Below are 22,690 nucleotides of genomic sequence, written 5' to 3' on the forward strand. Positions count from 1 at the left end.
GGCTAAAGCAAAGGAATAGGGTCCAAGGGCTGTAAAATAGCTCCAGGTCCCAGACTTACAATTTTCCCATTCATAGCTGTTGCTTGCAGTGTCCACCTGGAGCCCTTCAAAACAAGTTAAGTTTCCTGCGTCATTTGGGAATGTGGGTTTTAAACATTTTATAAGTCAGTGCGGGGTCTTTTCCAAATCGGGAATGAGGTCTGAATTGCTATGGGGTTTAAAGATGTTTTTCAGTATCAGGCTCCTCTCCCAGCTCCACTGTGATTGTAGGTAAGAAGAAACAAGGGCTTCCCTGGAGGTGCAGTGGTTGAGAGTCCGCCTGCCGATGCAGGGGATGCGGGTTCATGCCCCGGTCTGGGAAGATCCCACATGCCGCGGAGCGGCTGGGCCTGTGAGCCATGGCCGCTAAGCCTGCGCATCTGGAGCCTGTGCTCCGCAATGGGAGAGGCCACAGCAGTGAGAGGCCCGCGTACCGCCAAAAAAAAAAAAAAAAAAGAAGAAACAACTTGCATTTCTGCTGTTCAGTTAACAATAAATTGTACTCCAACCACTCACGCAGAGCCTACAAAGGACCACTTTGAGATAAGCTCTCCTTCATAAAGACAAAAATGCATTTCTGAGGTTTGCTGGGAAGCTGACATCACCTGCAAGGTGAAAGCATCTTCACACCCTGAGGATATTTTATGTTCACTGGGATCATAGTTTCAGGAACATTATTACTGTTAAGAGCCTACTGTTATGTTAAAAAACAAAAACGAACAAACAAACAAAAACAAGAAGGGAGTATCATTGTCATTAAAATTTTAAGAAGTAAAATGGTGATTGATATAAGGCAAATGTAAAAAAAAAAAAAAAGAGCCTATTGTTGACAGCCTAGGTTGTCCTAAAATGTAATTCCATCAAGAGAGTGATGGATTTAAACCTGGGCAGCCTAGTTATATTCAACCTATTTTGTAGTAAAAGATGATGCAGGACTGTACAAGTATATGTTATATATTCCATGAGAACTGGATATGTGAATTTTTCAACATAATCTACCATCTCTACTAGGAGAACATCATAGGAAGTCAGGAAATATGCCACCGGCTGAGTTCTTAATATAAGCCAGTCACTGATTACTTACTATACATTCTCTCTTTTGATCCTCACAGCCTTGTCCTGGGTTATTACCCTTTCAGAAGGGTTAAAGGATTACAGCAAGTCACACAGATAAAAGGTGTTCAGTGCATTTCTAGTGCAAGCCTGATTCTAATAACCAGTTCCCGCCCAACATGCAAAACTTGCTCTTAAGATGTTGGTCTAAATTCCATACTTACAAATAAGGAGATTAATGTCTACACTCAGTTTTTTCCAAGAGAAGGTTTACCCTTTTAATAATCCTTCCTGCACAATAAAACCACACATGTGTGTAAATTTCTTGCGGTAATGCCCAAAGAATGTTTTGTTAATGAAGATGTACAGAAACAGTTGCATATTACCTGCTGATCAAACAAGGCCCAGAACATGGGGAGAGGAATATACAGGAACATCACTCTTGTAACCATCTTGATTTGAGAGATGAGCCGCTCCTGCAGTTGGAGTGAGTGCGGGGACAAATCAGACATGACCTGTGCCAGAGCTCTCAGCCAATGCTATTTTCAGCGTAGACATATTTGCATCTAGAGACAAGCTGGGAGGTGAGTAATTGCTCCAAGAACCCTATCACAGGTTTCTTTAGAAAACCCCAAATTCCTAAGGTGTTGAAAATAAGAGTGAAAACATCTTTAGGAGGCAAATTATTCAAATTTAAGTGTAAATTCACTAAATGTAAATCCCACCACCATCACTTAACTCTTCGATATTCAAACTAAAGTTATGTGGTCATAATGACAGATTATTCCACATGAACAACTATGAAGAGGTAATATTGTTTCCAGATAAATTATATCCATTGTTTCTCAAGTTCTTTTCAATATAAATAAGCATTCTCACACAGGGTCTTATTTAAAATGTTAATAAAGTTTATGAAGATACGACTGATAATTCTGTCCATGTAGCCTATTTAATAATACGCATTACAATCAATGGGGCCGTTGTAGCAGTAATCATCACTTACGTCGTATTTCTCCTGAGCCCAGTCCAGCCAGTGCTCCCTCTTGGGAAATCTCTTACTCCGATGCCTGACCCTATTTTTGATGGCAAACTGAAGGAAGGAAGAACAATCAAGTTTCAAAATAGAACTGACTCCTTTATCAGTGCAACACATTCCAATGAAACTCCTTTTAATGGAAGACTTACGAGAGAAGCAAAATATGAAATTGTAGACGTTAGTGTAATGACGATGCTAAAGGCATAACATGCATTTATTTCAAACCTCTCCCTAACTGAGAGCGTTTGAGCCAGGGTGAACAAAACCACATTGTTACTTACTACTTCACTCTCTGGATTCTCTAGAGAGGAGCGTTCAGTAGAAATACAACACATGACACATTTGCCATTTGAGTTTTCCGGTAGCCATGTTAACAAGTAAAAGGGAAACAGGTGAAATTCATTTTAAATATATTTTATTTAACCTAGCAAACCCCAAATATGGTCTTAACATGTACTCAATGTTAAAAAATTAATGAAAAATTTTACATTCTCTTTTCATGCCAAGTCTTCAAAATCTAGGGTATACTTCACGCTTACGCCACATTTCAATTTGGATGCCAAATTTTTATCAGAAATGTTTTATCTGTATTTACATTGTCTAAAATTTATGCTTGAAAAACTAGACTTACACACCTAAGTTGTTTCAAACATATTTAAAAGCTGTCCAGTAACTGAATTGAGTACTGTTTTTGAAATTTAAGAGAACCCACTACATAGAAACACATGTATAAGAAATTACATAATTTAAATTAACTTAAGTGAAATCCAATTTAAAATTCTGTTCCCCAGTTGCACTTGCCACGTTTCAAATGTTCGATAGCCACACGTGGCTAGCGGCTATCATACTGGATGGTGAAGGCCTATTATAATGTATTACAGTCACACGAAGGAGAGGGAGAACTCACTACATAGAAACAGAATTAGAAGAAAATAAAGATTACAGTTGAACATATTTTAAAACATGGTAACACTGATCCAAAAAACATACCTACCTACCACCACCCACTACAAAACTGGAGGCTTCCAAGATTCCTTGTTTGTAAGATGCCTTTAGGAAAGCAAAGTGCATTCACAGTGATGTAACAGCAGGAGAAGGCGATGGTGATGCCAGCTGGGGACATGCATGTGACTCTGTGACTTAAAAGCAATAACTCAAAGCTACGAGATGACTTAGGATGCTGGGAAACAACAATATCATTCTCATGACTAAATAGCTTGAAATTGTTCTTTTGGCGTTGGGACTAAGTCATCAGTTACTTGGGAAGAAAGAACTTAGAGATCACTGGAATTGGATCATTCCTATTAGACTGGGAAAAGCTTTTTGGTGGGAATAGTTCCAATGTTAGAGGAAAGTGTAGGAGGAAAAGGGAATAGCAGCGAGGCGGGAGAATTTTTGACTTTGATAAAGTATACATGTATACTTTAACACAATAACATCAGGAAAAGGGGAAAGTAAGTGACTAAAATTATCTTAAGGCTGCCTTTACATCCAAAAGATTACCCACACTTAAAAAAAATGAGGGACACATTACTCCCTGATTATACAATGTCGATATTCCTAAAAAAAAAAAAAATGGGTAGTACGTTTGAGAATAAAGTTATTTGACTCCATTATTTAAAAATTCCTACACTCAATATTTATTTCCTGCCTTAAAATGTGCCTGTGTGGACACATACCGTGTAGATGCACATGGAAGAAACCATATTCCGCATGTTCCTATTTGGTGAAATAGTCTTGGAAACAAGACTTCTGATGTCTGCACAGTATGACATAGATGTACTATAAGTTAAACACTGTTCTATTTTCAGCAACTTGCTGGACTTCAATTTTTGCCATACATTTTTTTCTAAGTATTACATACATTGATAACCTTTTAATGTGAAGCTGTGTTCATTTTTAAAAGTTATTTTCTTGGCCTTACTTCCTGCAAGTAGGATTACTGACACTTTCCACACTTCAGACTCTGCATATACACTATGAAGCCAGACCTCTCCCTTTTTGTTTCACTGCTCCCTGACAAACATCAGATGGTGTCTGTCATTTTGAGAGGTAAAGAGTCCCTCTGATTTGCTTTTCTTTCACCACTCATCTTATTTTATAAGTTCAATAGCCATTTCCATCCCTCCCTTTTTGAGTTCTGTTTGTGTCCTTTTCCATTTGGTGAGTTTTATAAGAAACTTCAATTTATCAAAAAAGGAAAGAACAAGAATAAAATGTCTAAAGGAAAGTCAAAGGTTCATTGAATTTTAATTTAAAGGAGGTAGAAGGCTCTGGGGGTGACTAAATGTGACTGAGAGAGAGGACTACTGAAATACTTACCCCAACACACCTGGCGACCTCAGCCATGACATTACCCTGGGGCTGGACCTTCTTGTACATTCCACTGCCAATGACAAATACAACTGGGGAGGGAGGGCAAAAGAAGATAAGTCAACAGGGAGTTTGACAGAACTATCTGTGAACTAGGATATGGGTTTTTATTTGACTTACAACCTTGTTTTGGAAATACCGGGATTACTCATAGTGTTGGTTTACCTCCCTCTCTCCTGGTTTCCAGAGTGCTTTTGATTCTAATAATCACAGCAGCTTCTGAGTAATATTATATTGTGTTCTCATATATGAACATTGAAGCCTAATACTATCCCCTTCCCAGAACTTGGGGCAGCTTGCAGCCACTCGGTAGAGGTATTTGAGCACAAGTTCTATCCCTCTTTACAGGGATAAATGCTTTCACAAAGCAGATTAATGCATTATTGTACAAATACACAGAACACAGCTTTAATTTTCTGGCTGCAATAGCAAGAGAAAGTTTATTCTTTTTTTTTAAACTTCAGACAAAAATAGGAACTAATCTGTTGAAACTTCTACTTAGTCACATATGGCAGAATTTATTCTGTGGTCATGGTACAGAAACAGTCACCATTAATTGCATGTGCAGTTACAGTTTTACGAAAAGTTAAAAAGTTCTTTTTCAATGAGGCCATTCTTCCATGGACCTTCTTAGAAAATGCATAATACTGTGAAAATAACTTAGGGGAAAAAAAAGCCTTTCTGCAAGAGACTCTGAAAACCACAATCTCTATGCTGGGATTTCTGATTATCCAATATCACAATTCAATAATTTTAAAACATCGATGAATTGCTTGACTCCTACTTGTTTTCCTCAATTTAAGAAGGCTTGAAGTTTTGACAGGTGCCAACTCTCAAGCATATCTCCAAGTGTGTGCCTGGATTGTAAATGTTCTTACAGTTAAAGGAAGAGAAGTTTACTTGTATTCTCACCCAATGCTAATTTCCCTCAATCCAGACATGGAATACCCAGTTGAGTATTCCATTTGAGTTTACCTCTTTTTGCCAACCAATATTTTAATCTTTAAGCTTCTGATTAACTAATGAACTTGTTCAAGCATAGGATTGTTGCCAATAGGAACCTCTAGAGATGATGGTAAGGCATAGGATTTGGCCTCTTCTCAAATTCATTATAAGAAAAAGCATAATCTTTGAGGTAAGGATGACTCATAGAGACGAAAAGAGAATTTACCTGATGCCAATTTAACACAGCATCTGGCATAAAACAATAGTTTTTGAAAACCTATCTCTTTACCCAGAATTAGAGGAGAGAAGGCATATATAAGCCTTCTAGGGGAGAGTGGCAATATTTAAACAATTACAGAAGAAAATCGATGTTAAAAAGGGGGTGAATCCTGAGCTTTCGCCTAAGTGTAAGGATAAAGCTAAATTACTACAACATAAGCAAAAGAGATGAAAAAGGGCATACTCAATAGTACTAAAAACTGGTAAAAAAAAAAACCAGAGAACGTGATAGTGCTGACCGTTACCTCATCTGAGAGGGACGAGATGCTATGAAGGCTTGAGAAGGTTATCGGGTTCTGTTTCCTTCTTTTGCTTCTGTTGTAGAGTGAACTGTGTTCTCCCCAAAAGATGTTGAAGTCCCTGTCCCCAGGACCTCAGAATGTTACCTCATTTGGAAATACAATCTTTGCAGATGATGAAGTTACGGAGAAGTCATTAGGGTGGGTCCTACTCCAAAATGACTGGTGTCCTTATCAAAAGGGGACATTTAGACATAGATGCACACACAGGGGGAAGGCCATGGACCGACTGAAGTTATACTGCCACAAGGGAACTATTAGAGGTAGCAGGGAAGCCTGGAAGAGATTCTTCCCTAGGGCCTTCAGAGGGAGCACGGCCCTGCTGACATATTGATCTTGGACTTCCAGCCTCCAGAACTGTAAGACAGTTAATAAATTTCTGTTGTTTAAGCTACTCAGTCTGTGATACTTCGCTATGGCAGCCCAAGGAAATGAAGACACCTACCTTTTTTTTTTTTAATTTTTTTTGTGGTACGCGGGCCTCTCACTGTTGTGGCCTCTCCCGCTGCGGAGCACAGGCTCCGGACGCGCAGGCTCAGCGACCATGGCTCACGGGCCCAGCCGCTCAGCGGCATGTGGGATCTTCCCGGACTGGGGCACGAACCCGTGTCCCCTCCATCGGCAGGCGGACTCTCAACCACTGCGCCACCAGGGAAGCCCACCTACCATCTTTTAAACTGGACTATCCCTTGTAGAAAACTCTTCAGACCTCCTAAAAAGCTAATGCCAAGAACTTATGTGCAAATGACTATACACATATATTCCTCCCAGAGGAAAGACAGTCTTCTAGAAACATTTAGAGATGATACATTATGGAAAACTAGATGTTCACTGGAAATATTTAAGTGACAACTGGACCAGGTTGCCATGTCTTCAGGCAAGTTGTAGATGAGCACATGTTGATTAGAACAAAAGCCTTCAGCCATGGTTTCACCTAGTCTAGCAGATTCTATCACCTTTTTCTTAATCTGCCTAAATAGTTTCAAACCTTTAAATGTCCAACTCAATTGATCCCCTTTCCTCTGGACTCTTTTCTGATCCTGCTTTCTCTGAAACAATATGCCAACTCTACTTTCTTTGAATTCTCAGAGTATGTTTAACGTGGGATGGCAATTCTTTGTATTACTTACTATTACAATTTGTTACCTGAACTTTAAAAAACTGGTCACAACAATTAATATGAAGGCCTGACCTGATCACAGGACTGTATTAATTCAACTGATTTGTACTTACTCAGAGCTACAGCCATAAGGGCAGCAGGAACCCCAAACGCCAATGGGTAACAAGGGTGTTTACTGTGAATTCCACATTCTTTAACTGGGGAGAAATGACAAGATTAAAATTCATTATGGCAATGGTAATACTCATGTATTTCCTGGTTTTGTAAATCCCTAACTGGTTCTTACATATTGTTTTCACTTAATGATCTAGACTTATCCATTTGCCTTACTGATGTCATTGCAAGTAGACTGTCATTGCAGTAGACTGATGTCTACTACAAGGCTGAGCAAACAGCTTTGTAGTAGAAAGAGCAGGAGATGGAGGCGGGTTCTAACCTTAGCCACTAAATAGATGTCTGATACCAGCTAAGCCAAAATCAGTGGGAACCCTTATGTTCTGTGGACTTACTTAGTGGGAGAGATGAAAATGACCTAGACACAATAATGTGAAGAAAGTGGGACTCAGAAAGTAAAATCAAAGGGCCCTGGAAAATCAGGATTATATGTCCCTGAATTCATGCCAATTAGAAAACAATTAGATGACCCAGGGTAGGGGTCAATAAACTTTTTTGTGAACAGCCAGATAGTAAATCTTTTAGGCTGTGGACCTAACTACTCAGCCCTGCCTTTGTAGGTGAAAGCAGCCATACACAATACACACATGGATGGTCTTGTCCAGATTTCTGGATTTGGCCTGTGGGCCATAGTCTCCTAACTCCTGTCTGAAGATCTATTTTAGCTCTGAAATCCTAAGGTTGGTAGGGAAAAAATTAAGACTCTGGAAGGGGCAACAGAAATTACTGGAAATCTTTTCAATGGAGTTCTGGAGCCTCCAGGAATCATCTGATCCTAAAGGGGTTCGTCTTTGTTTTTGACCAACTGTTTCACAGTTCTACAGAGAAAGAAGTTAACTAGGCAGAAAACTATAGTCATACAAATGTTTCCTGTTCGTTACTGTACAAATGATTCCTATTCACAGCAATGCAAAATAATCCCCCCATCCAGTAAAGAACATAAATCTCTGTTAGTCAAATCCTTATTTGAACTGATTGTAGCAGCTTTCCAGTTCCCTCATTAACTAATAAGTTACATGAAATCTCTGTCACGCTGATGTTACATCTGTATGAGAGCCATGATTTTCCCTTAAAAATTATCCTATTACACATTTTCTAATTCAAATATGCACAGCACATATTCTAGTAGAACCTGAAGGCGGGGGAGGTTAGGGGGTGAGAAAACATAACGTAAGAATAAAAGCTAGTAAATTTTCATACAAAGCAAGTTGGAATGGGGTTTAAGTGTCATCTTCAAAGTGCTACTACAGGCAGAAATACATAAACTCCATAAATTATCTCCTTTCATAGTTTATTCTGACTCGAGGTGTGGACACCATAGTCCTGTTTTGGTCTAATTTGTCCCCAAATATTCCCTTCCACATGGGAAATTCATAAACCCTCAATGGAGTGCTGACAAGCACAAAAATATGAGCTGAGGATAGATGCTGTCCCATTCTCTTCCTGGGGGGCAGTTCTTTCAGAAATATCTGAGATGATGGGAAAGCAAAGGGTAAAACCTCGCCTGCTAGATTCTTCCTGGCTCACTGAACGGTCATTGGGGAGCAAAGCTTGAAGGCAAAAATGTCAACTAGGGCCCACCCGGTGTGGTTTCCAAACAGCCTCTCTTGTCTTATCTCTTACCATGAATAAGGACTTTGCATTAATAATCATTTAGAAAAATCGATTGCTATGCTAAGGACGGTTTAAAATTTTCAGGGGTCACTGGGATAAGGGATTCAAATAAGATTAGGAGTTAAATCTTGAAAGAAAAGTAGCTGGCATTCCAGATTTCACTGTATCCTCGAGGATGTATGTGACAGCTGAGGCATCGTGGGAGAACTGAGGGACAGGACACACCAACAGGGACTCCACCTTTGCACCTGACTTCTCTTCACAATTAAAAAAAGAAAAACCAAGGTCTACTTCAGATATGTTTTACCTCTGAGCATGGGAGTGATGATAGTAGACAGCAGACTTCCAGCATTTATGGCCAAATAAAAGATGGAAAAAAATCTGTTTCTTTGCTTTTCCTGTAATAAAAAAGGATAAGGTAGGATGACTTTGGCTATACAGTAATGGATCAACTTTGGCGATGATCTGACTTGACTTTGAACTTAGCTTTGGTCAGTGTCTTACTTTCACGTGTACTTGAACAGCCTCCAATGGAGAATACACTTTGACCGTGGAATTTGATTCCTGGGTGTTTATAATCACTTACATGGTTTCTGTGGAGACGCATGCTCTCACCTGGCCCTTTTCAAACTGATCTCCACCAAATGCAGACACACAAGGCTTTATCCCTCCGGTACCCAGAGCTATCAGGGCCAGGCCAACCATGGACAGTGCCCTAGGGAAAGAGGTGGGTATTGCTGAAATGTGAGATCCTTAAAAGCATCGGCCTCTCTCTCCCCTAATTTCCCTAAGAGGACCAGGCACACAGAGAAGGGATTCAACCTGTATTAGAAGATAATTCAAGAAATGCAGTCTTGACAGTTGAATGGAACTTGAACTCAAGGGCCTTCAAATTCATACTTTTATCTAATAATTTACCATCTAGAAAATTTAAAGAAATGGCTTGAATTCAGAACAAAGATTTATGTATGGAGTTCTTTTGTAGCCTTATGATTTTTAGCAAAAGAATGGGTAAGTAAAATTTTAAGCATTGTCTCTGGTACAGTCATAACAGACTAATAATAGTCATTAAAAGACATTAGAAAACATGATTTAATTGCAAAGCAGAATAGCAGGTTATGTAGTAGGATCTTAACTTGTTTACAAAGTATAGAAGACTGAAAAAAGTAGAGCAAAATGTTTATTACTATAACTTTTTATAATAAAAAAGATTATTTATAATAATAAAAGGATTAAAGAGTATTTTTAAAATTTACTTTCGTGTTTTCCAAGTTATCTGTGTTTTTAACTCCTGAATTGAAAAAAAGCACTCACAGAATTTACCAACCCTCATTTTGTAGTTTTGTTAGATTTACAATAGGTTACTACAAATTTCAGGTTTTATAAGTGTTTATTCCATATCTTCTTGATTGCTAATATTGTTTTAAAATGCTAAACAAATATTTTATGAAACAGATAAAGTCAAGGGAAGATACTGCACATAGAAAGAATTCTTTAAAAAATCATGCCCATCTTCCTAGATTAACTGGCAGAAGCATCTCTTTCATCTTGCTTTTGCCTCTTAAAACAACTTGTGTTTGGTGGTGTCACTCTGAGCATTTTAAAGGACAACAAAAACATGGCCAATTGAATATTATATACCATGCACCCTCGTGAGGACTGTAGGCAGGTTTCAATACTAACCCCGTGAAATAAAATAAGTCACTAAGCTTTCTTGAGTACCTACTGCTTGCCAGGCAGTGTTCTAGGTGTTCTGCCTGGATTAACAACTGGGCAGGCACAGAGGTTAAGAAACTTGCTGAAGATCAATACTAGTAAGAGATACAGGCAGAACTGGAACCCATACGGCCTGGCTCCAAAGTCCATATTCTTAATTGATATTGTAGATTAGAAAACTGAGGTGTGGAGGAGATAAGTTGGCCTAGGTCCTACAGCTCCTCTGTGGGACTCAGATCCTGGAAATCTGAGCTGTGGATTATACCCTGCTTATACCCACTCCCCTCCACTTACAGAGTTCCCTGGGGGCACCACGGGTTCACATCCAGGGACCTAGCCTGGATGGCAATCTGATTGACTAACAAACCAGAAACACACATACTGCAGATACTAATTTGAATTTCAATAATATTTTCCCAACCCATTAGATGGTTTACTCATAGATCGAGGAATCAAAGCAAAAGAACAGGAAACGAAATAAATCTTTACAACTTGTCTGCTAGGCCAGACTGCCACGAAGGGAAATTCATCTCACAGAGGAGCAGTTGTCAATAGCACTGTTCATCAAGAAAGCAGAACACAGGGCTAGAAAAAATATTTATGAAACTGAATTACCGAAAAAGGAGCAGAAATGTGGTACAAGACAGAAAATCAAAGGTACAGAGTCTTGAGAAAACCTGGGGCCATTGAGGATCAAGGTCTGTGGGAGTTAATGTCCCTCTAGGGAAGATCGAGATTAATACAAACATCCCGTGCACTGACCGTGCCTCATGGGAGATGCACCCAAGACACCAAGCCTTCAAGTGAGCAATGACTCCAGACAACTGTTAGGATGGTGACATACTGAGGACCCAACTCTGAGTCTATTCAACACCTTTCTCTACACTGATGAGGGAGGAAAGGTTTCCTTACACTTATGGTGAAGGTTCAAGAAAAATGATTAAAAATTAGAGCACCAAAGTGGGGAGGGATAAATTAGGAGTTTGGGGTCAGCAGATACCAACTACTCTACATAAAAGAGATAAACAACAAGGTCCTACTGTACAGCACAGAGAACTATATTCAATATCTTGTAATAAACCATAATGGAAAAGAATATGAAAAAGAATATATAAATATATAACTGAGTCACTTGGCTGTATATCAGAAACGAACACATTGTAAATCAACTACACTTCAATAAAAAATTTTTTTTTTTTTAATTAGAGCACCAAACAAGCAACTAGTGAGAGGATGGGGTAGGGCCGCAGTTAACATCAACTCACACGTGCACAGAAATATGGTCAGGGGTTCCATCGTGGTTGAAGTCCGTGAGGTCATTAATTGAGCTCACTGAAATGACTACTTGTCCAATGGTGTAGACAATGGAGAGCGACACAATCGTCCTGTGTTAAGAGAGGTCAAGAGAATCCAAGTTAATTGTACAAGAGCCACACACTTCCTACGCCACTGAGAAAAGGCCTCTGCTTCCAACTTTCAAAAGCCCAGTCACAATTCTCCTTGTTTCTCAAACTGGGACAAGAACCTGATAAACCTTTGCAAGGCAGCCTGCTGAAGAATCTGTTCCTCAGCACGTAAGCACTGAGCGAAGTTTTGGCTGCAGGCACCTGGGGAGGCAGGAGATCTGTTCTTTCTTTCAACTATTTGAAGACTCAGTGTCTATTGTTACCTAACTACTGAAATGAGGACCTGTATCTTTAAACAGAGATATTTATCTTCCACCTGGTAACACTATTTGGGCAGGAGTGGTCCATTGGTTATTTTTGAATTATATTGAGTAATTTTGAGATAGTGAATATTCCTGCCTCTGCCCGTGTCATGCATTTGACCTGGAAGAGCCTTTACTTCCTTCTGTGTTAAGTCCAAGGAAGTGTCCCAATGACCCGCCCCCTGCCCCGCATCGAGCGCACTCTTGGAGCTCTTCCTGCAGGACTGGTTGAGCACCCCATGCTTGTGGTCCAGCAGTTTGAGTCTTTCAGCAGCTGGGTTTTTTTTTTTTTTTTTTGCAGTATGCGGGCCTCTCACTGTTGTGGCCTCTCCCGTTGCAGAGCACAGGCTCCGGACGTGCAGGCTCAGCGGCCATGGCTCACGGGCCCAGCCGCTCCACGGCATGTGGGATCTTCCCGGACCGGGGCACGAACCCGCGTCCCCTGCATCGGCAGGCGGACTCCCAACCACTGCGTCACCAGGGAAGCCCAGCTGGGTTGTTTTGAGGGAGCTTTTTTGTTCTCCCAGCCCTTAATTTCTCACGCATCGTTAACAACAGACACTATCCCTAGTACTATTTCAAGATGCGACAAAGATGTTATAAGTGTTTAGAGGAGGAAAAAACATCCTACCGATGCTACTTGCATTCACCCTGCCGAAGGCCAGGCACTGCGCTGAACTCTGACAATGCGAGGATGAGCAGAAACAGGGCCTGGGACTCTCTCCTAAGAGTTTTACGTTCCCTGATCCTTTGTTCCCCTAGCCCACCCTCCCAATCCCCAAAGCTTAGCATTACTTGTTGGCTTGCTCGTTAACAAGAAAGCTGCCACGACTCACTTGAACTTCCCCAGCCACGAGTCGGCCACGAGAGCTCCGAGGATGGGCGTCAGGTAGCACAGAGCCACAAACGTGTGATAGATGGCGGTGCCCAGATTGTCGCTCCAGTGGAGGAAGCGTTGAAAGTACAGAATCAGGATCGCTTTTTGCCGAGGGTGGTGGAGGACGAGAGGGTGACAGAGTTAGCAGTGGCCACGGTAACTCAGGCTCTTCACTGACAGGGGGCGGGGAGAGTGTTGAAGAGTTACCTCTCATTCCATAGTAGGAAAATCTTTCACAGAACTCATTGATCACGATGAAGAAGATGCTCAAGGGGTAACCAAAGCAACTCTGACAAAGAGAAACAGTCTGCGTTTGAAACAAGCTCCTCACTGGTCCATCTTCGCCAATGAGGGCTAACGGCATGGAAAGTAGCGGATACATGTTTAGTAACGTATCAGAGGCACCCCAGAGGTGGAATCAAGAAGTAAAAAGTTTTATTCCCTTACACTCTACATAGAGACAACAATGAAATGAAGATTTTCTTGTTTTATCGTTTTACTGTTAGTCTGAGAAAAGCTAGACAGGCAGACCTCAGAGATATTGTGGATTTGGTTCCAGACCATTGCGATAAAGCAATAATTGCAATAAAACAAGTCATACAAAGTTTTGGTTTTCCCAGTGCATATGAAAGTTATGTTTACACTATACTGTGGTCTGTTAAGTACGCAATAGCATTATGTCTAAAAAAACAATGTACATACCTTAAGTTAAGAATGCTTTGTTGGGCTTCCCTGGTGGCGCAGTGGTTGAGAACCTGCCTGCTAATACAGGGGACACGGGTTCGAGCCCTGGTCTGGGAAGATCCCACATGCCGTGGAGCAGCTAGGCCCGTGAGCCACAACTACTGAGCCTGCGCGCCTGGAGCCTGTGCTCCACAACAAGAGAGGCCGCGATAGTGAGAGGCCCGTGCACCGCGATGAAGAGTGGTCCCCACTTGCCACAACTAGAGAAAGCCCTCACACAGAAACGAAGACCCAACACAGTCAAAAATAAATATAAATAAATAAATTAATTTTAAAAAAGAATGCTTTGTTGCTGAAAAATGCTAACCATCATCTGACAACACAGGGTTGCCACAAACCTTCAATCTGTACAGAAACACAGTCTCTGGGAAGCACAATAAAACGAGGTATGCCTGTACACAGCATTTCCTAAAGAGAAGAAATGTCACACAGGAACTCAGGATGGTCCCCTCATTGGTGTGAGATGCATGAGGTGCATTTGTTAAGCGAATAAAGCACAGCTGTGAACATTTACGGGCAAAACAGATTGTAAAGTTTACATCATGAAGCTACGTGGAGAAGTAGAAAGGACACTCACCTGCGATACGGACATTCCTGAAAGAAAACAAAATGCCACCGTTAAAGTCGAGTACTTAAAATGCTTTTGGCTGAGTTACGCTCAGACCCTCCGTGTTGGTCAGGCCGTCGGGTGTGTTGTCCAGACCCTCCGGCCCTGTCCACCATCCCAGTCCCAGGCCTGGGCCTCTTCTCCGAGTCAGGCTGGGCTAGTGGCTGCATTTTCTTTCAATCACCTGCTCGGGCAACTCTCGTGTGTGGTCAGGATGGACAGCCAGAGGCTCAGAGAATCTGCCGAAACCACTTCCTCCTTAGAAGACTTAAAAAGGCTGCCCAACGCCCACGGGATAGAATCCAAACTTCACCACCTCACAAGGTCAGAGGGTTTGGATGGGGGTTAAACAGAAAACGCTTAAGAGCGCCCGCTACACAGTGAGGTCCCGCGCCCCTCCTGTTCCCCGGGCCACCCTTCCTCCCGCCCGGCCCCGGCACACAAGGCTCCCGGGACACGCCACGCGCACCGGCCTTAGGTCCTCAAGACAGCGACCCCTCTGCCGGGAAGCCTCCTTTTAACGTGCCCCTTCCCTTCGCGAAGCCGCCTCTGACCTCCCCACGTCCCCAGCGTCTTTGCGTCAGAAGAGTGAATTAGGAGAACAGGAAGAAAATGGGTGAGAATGCAAGTGAGTTGGTACAAACCGGGCGCCGCTGACCGCCTTCTAAGTCCTAGCTGTCCCCTCGATCCCCTCTGTTCCAGCCCCTGCTTTTCTGTCTCCGCTGAGTTCCGGCCGGAGCGGCCTGTGGTCTCACCTGCGCCGCTGATACCGACAGCCTGGCCCGCCCCGATCAGGGTCTGTCACAGGCTGTCCCAGCGCCCACCGCTACCCGCCGCCCCTCCTCCGGCCCCACTGCCGACAGCTTCGAGTCCCCCGCGGGGCTATGGATCCGTGACGTCACAGCAACTGTTCTCAGACTGGAGGCTGCCTCAGAGGCGCCCCCAGGGCTGGGGAAGCAGGCTTCTGGCCTCCACGCCCAGAGCTGCTGTCCCTGTAGGCCTGACGTGGTCCCTCGAGCTTGCATTTCTAACAAGTTCCAAGGGGATGTCGGTGTTGCTGGTCCAGGGACCACACTCGGAGAATCACACGCAGGCTGTGAGGTCGAGATGCCTGACCGATCTACGTAAGTGTTTTATCCCTGCCCTGTCCCCAGCACCAGAGAGACCCGCCTGTGCCCTGTGTCCCAGGGGCGGGGGCGGGGCGGGGGAGGGAACCGGATACAGAAGCCGGACGGCACGCTGGCGTCTCCACCACGACCCCCAGCGCCAGCTCTTACACCTTCCCCGTCTGGGCCTTTCCTCTCCGACCTGCCACCTTGTGTTTTCATCATGTGCAAGTCCAGGGCCCCATCCCACAAGAAACAAACCGCAGCTCTGCCTGAGGAACTCCCTTCTGGGCCTGGACCGCGTGGTCCTCCAGGCCCCCCTTCATCTCGTGGGCCGGGGTCTTCCTTCCTGAAGCCGCTCACGCTGGGCTGTGGGTATCCGCGCTTCCCCAGCTCAGCACGGCCTCACGCCCCACACCAGATAGCCTCCCACTCTTGCCTCATCACTTAAGAGCAGCGATGCCATTTCAGTCCTTGTCCTAAGGTGGGAAATATTAAAATTCTGGAAGGAGATTCTTCACCACTAATAGACTGGTTTTCTCCCCAGTTAGACTTCCTTGTGGGAAGGGGCTGCTCTCAGGGGCAACATGTGCAGAATGCGGGCATGGGGTCAGATGGGTAACGGCATCTCAGTCCTGACCCCCCCGTGACCCTGGGCAAACCCACCTCCCCTGTGGACAGCCTGCCTATCAGATGAAGATAACGCCACCCACCTTCTAGGATGACTGTAAGAGCTCCACATGGGAAGCCCCAGACCAGGGCTCAATGGGTCCTTCAGTGGGAGATGCTACCACGTCAGAATCCTCAGCCCCTCACACGGTGCTTTTCAGAGTGGAAATTAAATGTTTGTTGAATGAATACATATTCCAAAGAACCAGCCACATCGGTCATCAAGTACCGTGTTCAGATCCTGGCCCTGCCACTCAGCAGTTCCATTTGCCCCGCGAGCCTCCTTCTGTTGGTGAGGCTGACCTGGTGGGCTTCCTCAGTGTCCCCATGTCTTCCCAATCCCCATAGAGTTTGGCCAATGGGGAGCTGTGGCAGGAGGTCAGAGGGTCAGGGTGTTCCTCTCCCTGAGGCTTTGCCCAGGCCACCTCAGATGGCTGAGCCCTCAAGTGTCAGCCACTGTGCCTCCGAGGTCAGCCCTCTCGCTCTCCACACGACTCTCTTTCCAGGTTTCCATCCCGGTTTTGTACCACTTCCTGCAGGTGGTAAGAGTAAGGCCGATACTCCGGGTACCTGCACCATCACTTATGGTGCCCTGCCCCCCACCCCTGTCTAAATGTCTTTCTGTGAATAAACACCCCTATTTTGAGTATGCCATCGGTTTCCTGATGGGACCATCATGGACAAACAAGCCACGTTTCATCACCAGACTCTACATGTTGCTGTGTTTCATCACCAGAGTGGGGAGAGGGCCACTCTGCTGTGAAATAAAAGGACCTGCCAGGAAGGCGCTTTTGCAAAGTTCTACAGGACGAGCCTGTTGGCAGTATTCGAAGCCTGTTTCTTTGCTCTGTCTTCTTGAGGATCTAAGCAGGACGGTGCGACGCTCCGCCTACTTCAACTTCAGATAACGCAGCCCTGCCTCTGTCTCCCAAAGACCAGACAAAGCAATGAGTATCGTCCACACAACAGCTCACTTTGGTTCTTGCAATGGGCCTTCTAGAGAAAAGCAGGAGGAAGGTATGAAACTCCAGACCCAACAGAGACAGCCTGGAGCTTTGCTGCGACCACCTCTTCCACATGTTTCTCAGAACTCTGGTTTGCAGGGAAAGACTTCGCCTGGCCAGGGTAGCACCTGTAATGTTTTGGCTAACTATTACTTAGCACCAATTATTTGCTAAATAATAATGGCAAAGGTTTTGTTTAGTTCAGACTTGAATAGGGTTACAGCAAAGGGATCTTAAACCTTATTACAACAACCGTCACACCCAGAACTACATGATGGAAAATGAAATTCCTGAACTCCCTCAAGTGAAAATCTGAGATTTAGTACCCACTCATCACTCTGGAAGTTTTTTCTTTTCGGAAAGCTGTGTGTTCCAAGGAACCACTTTTATTGCTGTGGGGCAGAGGTTGCTAAGCTCTTCTTTTATAGAATTCAGAGCTACTTACTGGATGTAATACTGCAGTCAGCATTTCTTAATACACCCGTGTCCTCTCAGGATTGCTGTCTGAGGAAGCTAAGTGCGGAAGGGGGGGTACGTTGAGCCTTAAGTCTGAACTCAAATTTCAACTGTCACAAGATTCTGTTTACTTTCGTGGAGTTGGGTCTATTGTTGATATCCTGATAGTAAATCTGATTGGCATATTTGAGTGGTCCGATGTTCCTAGCACCCTTCATGGGTCACTTGGTTTTAACTACTGATCAGAGTAAAACAGCTTAGCCAGTCCCGGCATATAGTAACTGTGAAATCAATGCTGGCTCTTCCTGTTATTCTAAGCCTAGCAGTACTTTTGTCTCTCTTTTGGCTAAAGAATTTAGTAAAGTAAGTGTACATTATAAACCTCTATGATTACTGACTTGTGAGGACAGCAGGAAAAACCAAGGAAGACACACTATCGCTTTCAACTAGTTGATGGAATCTCTCCATTAAGGTGACTACTTCCTACTACTTAACGAAGCACATTCCATATTTTGAACCATTTAGGGATGGAAACCCTAACTTTAATGTTTTATTACCTAGAAACTGATAACTCCCTCAGCAACATGATGGGCGTAAAGAGTGCTTTTCTAGGATTTAGACTTGGGAAGGGAAGGAAGAGGCATCTTTGCTGGATCTAACAGAGAAGCTCACACCTGCATGCAGAGAGAAAAGTATTCCCTATCATCGCCGGGAGGGAAATTGAGGGAAAGATGTAAGTACTGCATCATGTGTTGGGGATGACATTTCTGCAGTCGCATGGTGTGGGTGGCAAACCAGTGGTCCCCCGAGGATGTCCACGTCCCAATCCCCAGGGCTTGTGGATATGTTACCCTCCACAGCAAAAGGGACTTTGTAGGTGTGATTCATTCAAAGACCTTGAGATGGGGCGTTTATCCTGGATTATCTGGGTGGCCGCAGCACAATCAAAAGTGTCTTTGAAAGAGTCAAAGGAGGAGATATGAAGACAGAAGCAGAAGTTGGGGTGACAGCAATTGCTGGAAGGCCACCACGAGCCAAGAATGTGGTGACCTCTAGAAGCTGAAAGGATAAGGAAATGGATGGATTCTGTCCCTTGAGCCTCCAGAAGGAACCAGCCCTGCCAACACCTTGATTTTGCCCCAGTGAAACCCATGTCAGACTTCTGACCTCCAGAGCTTGAAGATAATAATTTTGTGTTGTTTTAAGCTGCTAAGTTTGTGGTGATTTGTTACAGCAGCCATAGGAGACTAATACACATGGGTTTGCCTCAAGCTCTGTAGATGTAGGTTTCATCACTATTTACATAGGTATAAGACTCAAACCTCCTAGCAAGTTTTATTTTTCAGCAACATGTCCTTTTATCATTTGTTTTCCTGAGCTACATTTTCTATCTCAGGGCTTAGGAGTCCATACTCGGCACCTGCCTTTTTGATGGGATTTGGCAGAATCTGTACTTGCTCAGCTGCCTTCTGCAGGTTTCTGACTCTTCATAACCCATCTCTAAAGTGGGGATGCTGCCTTACAGGGTGGCTACTCCTGGAATAAGGGGGTCTGAAAATGGTTTCACAAACCAGGAGTAAAACGAGTTTCCTTGACTATGGCTCTTTTAGGCTGTGCATATGCCTCACAAAGTCAGTCACATGAGACCCCAGGGGACACAATGCTCCTGCTAGAATATACTTAGCCTCTCTCTTAGCAGAAGTAGTTTCTGAGTTAAGGTGAGAACTCCTCTCACAATATTACCCCTGCAGTTAGTAGACGGAAGGACATGGGACTTTGGAATCAGCTTGGAGACATTCTTCCCATCCATGAGGCTCTGGTCAAAACACTCAACCACTGGCCCTCCATCTCTTCATCTAGAAATGCTAACACCTTTTTTGCAGGTTGGTTAATAAGATCGAAGCTACATTAATAAGATGAAGTTTGTTATTTACTGCATCCCATAAGACATCTGGGTAGTGTGGATGGATGTTTGGAATGGACTGACTTTAAAATAGGGACAAGAATTTGCCATGGGGAGCCCTGGCAGGGGTGAGAGGTGGCCCTTGAAGAAAGAGGCCGTCCCCTCCAAGGTTGCTCTCATTGACCCAAATCAGAAGGTCCTTATGATGTCACTTAGGGAAATTAGGTCATGGGATGAGGAAGTTGTGGACAGGAAAAAGTCAGACTTCCCAAATACAAGCCACAGTGGCAAGCACTAACTTTCAGTCAAGCTGTTTTCAAATCGGCAGCAGTATAGTGCGTGACTGTGTGAGTGGCTGCAGGGGTGAAAGGAACGTTCAAAAATTCTCCAATGCAGCGGTTCTCCACATGTGGTTCCTGCACCAGCAGAAACAGCTCCCGGGAACTCCATGGAAATGCAAACTCTCAGGTCCAGCCCAGACCCACGGAATCAAAACCTCCGAGGGTGGGGCCAGCTGTCTGTGCCGGGGATTCAGTTTGGGAGCCACTCGCTGTAGGGAGCCCCACGGGAGGGGCCGGGGCGCAGGCAGGTGCTGGGCATCGCTCACGTCTGGCTGGTCAGCTCCTATGATGTGATTCTGGCCTCGGCTCTTCATCCCCTCTTTCTGAGCTCTGTCTTCCGTTCACCAGGACGACGGTGACCAACAAGACGCCTTGCCTCACCTCCCCGTCCCCTGCCCACCCCACTGACCTGAGCGTCCCGGGTGAAGCCTCTCAGGACTGCCCTCAAACCTCGCTGGCTCTGCTACCTGCAAGGCCAGGCCTCCCCTGGGGACCTGACTTCCGTCATCCTCCACCTCAGCAGTCCAGCCAGGCCTCCTACTTCTCCCTCCCTCCAGGCTCCTTCATGGCTCCTGGCAGCATTAGGGCAGTTAGCGCCTCCCCCCACCGCACACACACACGCCCCCCTCGGTCTCCCCACTCCTCTCTCCCCGCTTAGATCCCTTTAGCCTCTTTACAATCACCCCAGACACAGCGAGCTCTTCTGACTTCTGGAAAGTGTTTCAGAGCCTCACATATCATATGATCCCCCCCACCTTTTTTTCTTTTTTTTTTTTTTGAGAAAATAAAGCATGTGCCATTTCAAAAAGAGCCCAGCAGGACATGCACCAGGCGTAACTGCAGCTGAGCTGAGACTTGGTGGCGGGAGAGGCGGGGGGGCCTGGTGTTGCACCCCTGCTTTGATTTTTTTCCCAAAATTGATCAGCTTTGATCAAGAAGTGAAAGGGCTTTTCGTTCCTTCAATGGGTTTTTCCCACAGGAGTCAGGCTAGTTACAGAACAGGCTCTGCGCCTGTCACCCAAGGCCCTAGTTTCCAGAGTGGGCTCTTCCTGAGGCTGTTTCTTGCCTGACTTGATTTTTTCCCTTCCTGGAATGTCTGGCCACATCTCCCACCTCAGGGTCACTGCTCTTCCTCATGGCAGTTTTGTGTGCTTTAGAACATTGTGATCTTTCCGGCTGGATCCTGCCCAGGAGGCAAGGCTTGCGAGTGGAGAGCGGCTTGGCGGCCTGGGCGGTGCCTTCCAGCCCCGGGCCTCCTGCTGGGGCCCCCAGGCAGGGCACAGCCTGCACACCGATGGGCACAGGCCCTGCCCACCCTTCACTTGTTTTTATAGAAATAGCCTCTTTTCCACAACTACTTCCTTCCCCACTAAGAGAGAACCTATTTTTCCTTTGATACATTGACAGATAGCTACATAAACATAGAACATACTGATGTATGGTTTTCCTAAAGCCATTTAATCAAGCTCCTGGCTGGCCTGCCGGCACCGCTGCTAAAAGCAAATGAGTTATCAGGCCTTTGAGAACGAAGAATTTCAACTAAACCCGAAGAACACGGAGCTGCTTTAGAAATATGGGGAAGCCAGTGCTAATGGGACAGTGTAGGTTTTATGATGCGACCCTGGCACGATGCCATGGCAGGGGCTCGGCCTGGGGCACTGGTGACCATGTATCCACACAGACCGAGGCGTGAGCCCAGGTGCCGGGGCGTGGGGCTCTCTGTCCAGCCCCAGAGGAGACAGACGTGGGGTATGAAACTGTCTGGCTGCAGCCTGGCACTGGCTCCTCAGCCACGGGGTCCCTCACCACCGTGCTGCCGTCATCGGCCCCTGTTGTTTCGGCGTCACCCTTCTTGGCTAGTCTTCCCTCGCTGCCTGTGGGTGCAGTGAGCTGCCTCGTGGCATCCCGAGCCGCCCAGCAACCGGGTCTGGTCCTGTGTGTGTCCGACGGCCAGGCCTTCATCTTTCTTGAAACCTCCTTCTCTCGGCCAGGGGCCCCCTGGTCAGGGCCGAGGAAGGCAGCCCTGGGTCAGTGCCTTCGTTTCCTGGGGCTGCCACAACACTGTACCATGAACAGAGAGGCTTAAAGCGATGGAAGTGCATCGTCTCGCAGTTCTGGAGGCTGGAAGCCTGAGATCAGGTGTGAGCAGAGCTGTTCCTCCTAAGGCTGTGAGGGAGAATCTGTTCGCTGCCTATCCCCCAGCTTCCGGTGGGTTGCTGGCCATCTCTGATGTTCTTTGGCTTGTATTAGCATCACCCGATCTCTGCCTTCATCTTCACCTGGTCTTCTCCCCTTGGGTGCGTCTGGATCCAAATCTCCCCTCTTACAAGGACACCAGTCACACTGGATTAGGGCCGCCTCCTCCAGCATGACCTCATCTGAACTGATTCCATCTGTGATGACCCTATTTCTACATAAAGTCACATTCTCAGGTGCTGGGGGTTAGGACTTCAGTATATGAATTCGGGGGTGACATAATTAAACCCACAACAGTCAAGAGCATTTGTAGTACTTGACCTATTGTTGTAGGTTACAGATGTCCTCCTACCTTTTAAAAAGGTTTCTAAACGAAATTGAGCTATTTGTAGTGAGGTGGATAGACCTAGAGTCTGTCATACAGAGTGAAG

General features: G+C 44.9%; 1 protein-coding gene across 1 annotated transcript in view; it reads right to left on the minus strand.

Annotated features, from left to right (window-relative positions):
- Positions 1-13,615, minus strand: part of SLC15A1 (solute carrier family 15 member 1) — a 32,924-nt gene extending 19,309 nt beyond the window's left edge. Inside the window, exons 1-10 of the mRNA XM_060079781.1 lie at positions 13,441-13,615; positions 13,193-13,334; positions 11,914-12,033; positions 9,548-9,647; positions 9,240-9,330; positions 7,258-7,341; positions 4,451-4,533; positions 2,096-2,182; positions 1,479-1,568; positions 60-104 (exon numbers count right to left, since the gene is read on the minus strand). Of these exons, the coding sequence (XP_059935764.1) occupies positions 60-104; positions 1,479-1,568; positions 2,096-2,182; positions 4,451-4,533; positions 7,258-7,341; positions 9,240-9,330; positions 9,548-9,647; positions 11,914-12,033; positions 13,193-13,334; positions 13,441-13,615 (1,017 nt within the window). The remainder of the gene's footprint in view (positions 1-59; positions 105-1,478; positions 1,569-2,095; positions 2,183-4,450; positions 4,534-7,257; positions 7,342-9,239; positions 9,331-9,547; positions 9,648-11,913; positions 12,034-13,192; positions 13,335-13,440) is intronic.
- Positions 13,616-22,690: the final 9,075 nt, after the last annotated feature.

Source organism: Mesoplodon densirostris, chromosome 17, assembly GCF_025265405.1.
Source record: "Mesoplodon densirostris isolate mMesDen1 chromosome 17, mMesDen1 primary haplotype, whole genome shotgun sequence".
NCBI classification, from domain to species: Eukaryota; Metazoa; Chordata; class Mammalia; order Artiodactyla; family Ziphiidae; genus Mesoplodon; species Mesoplodon densirostris.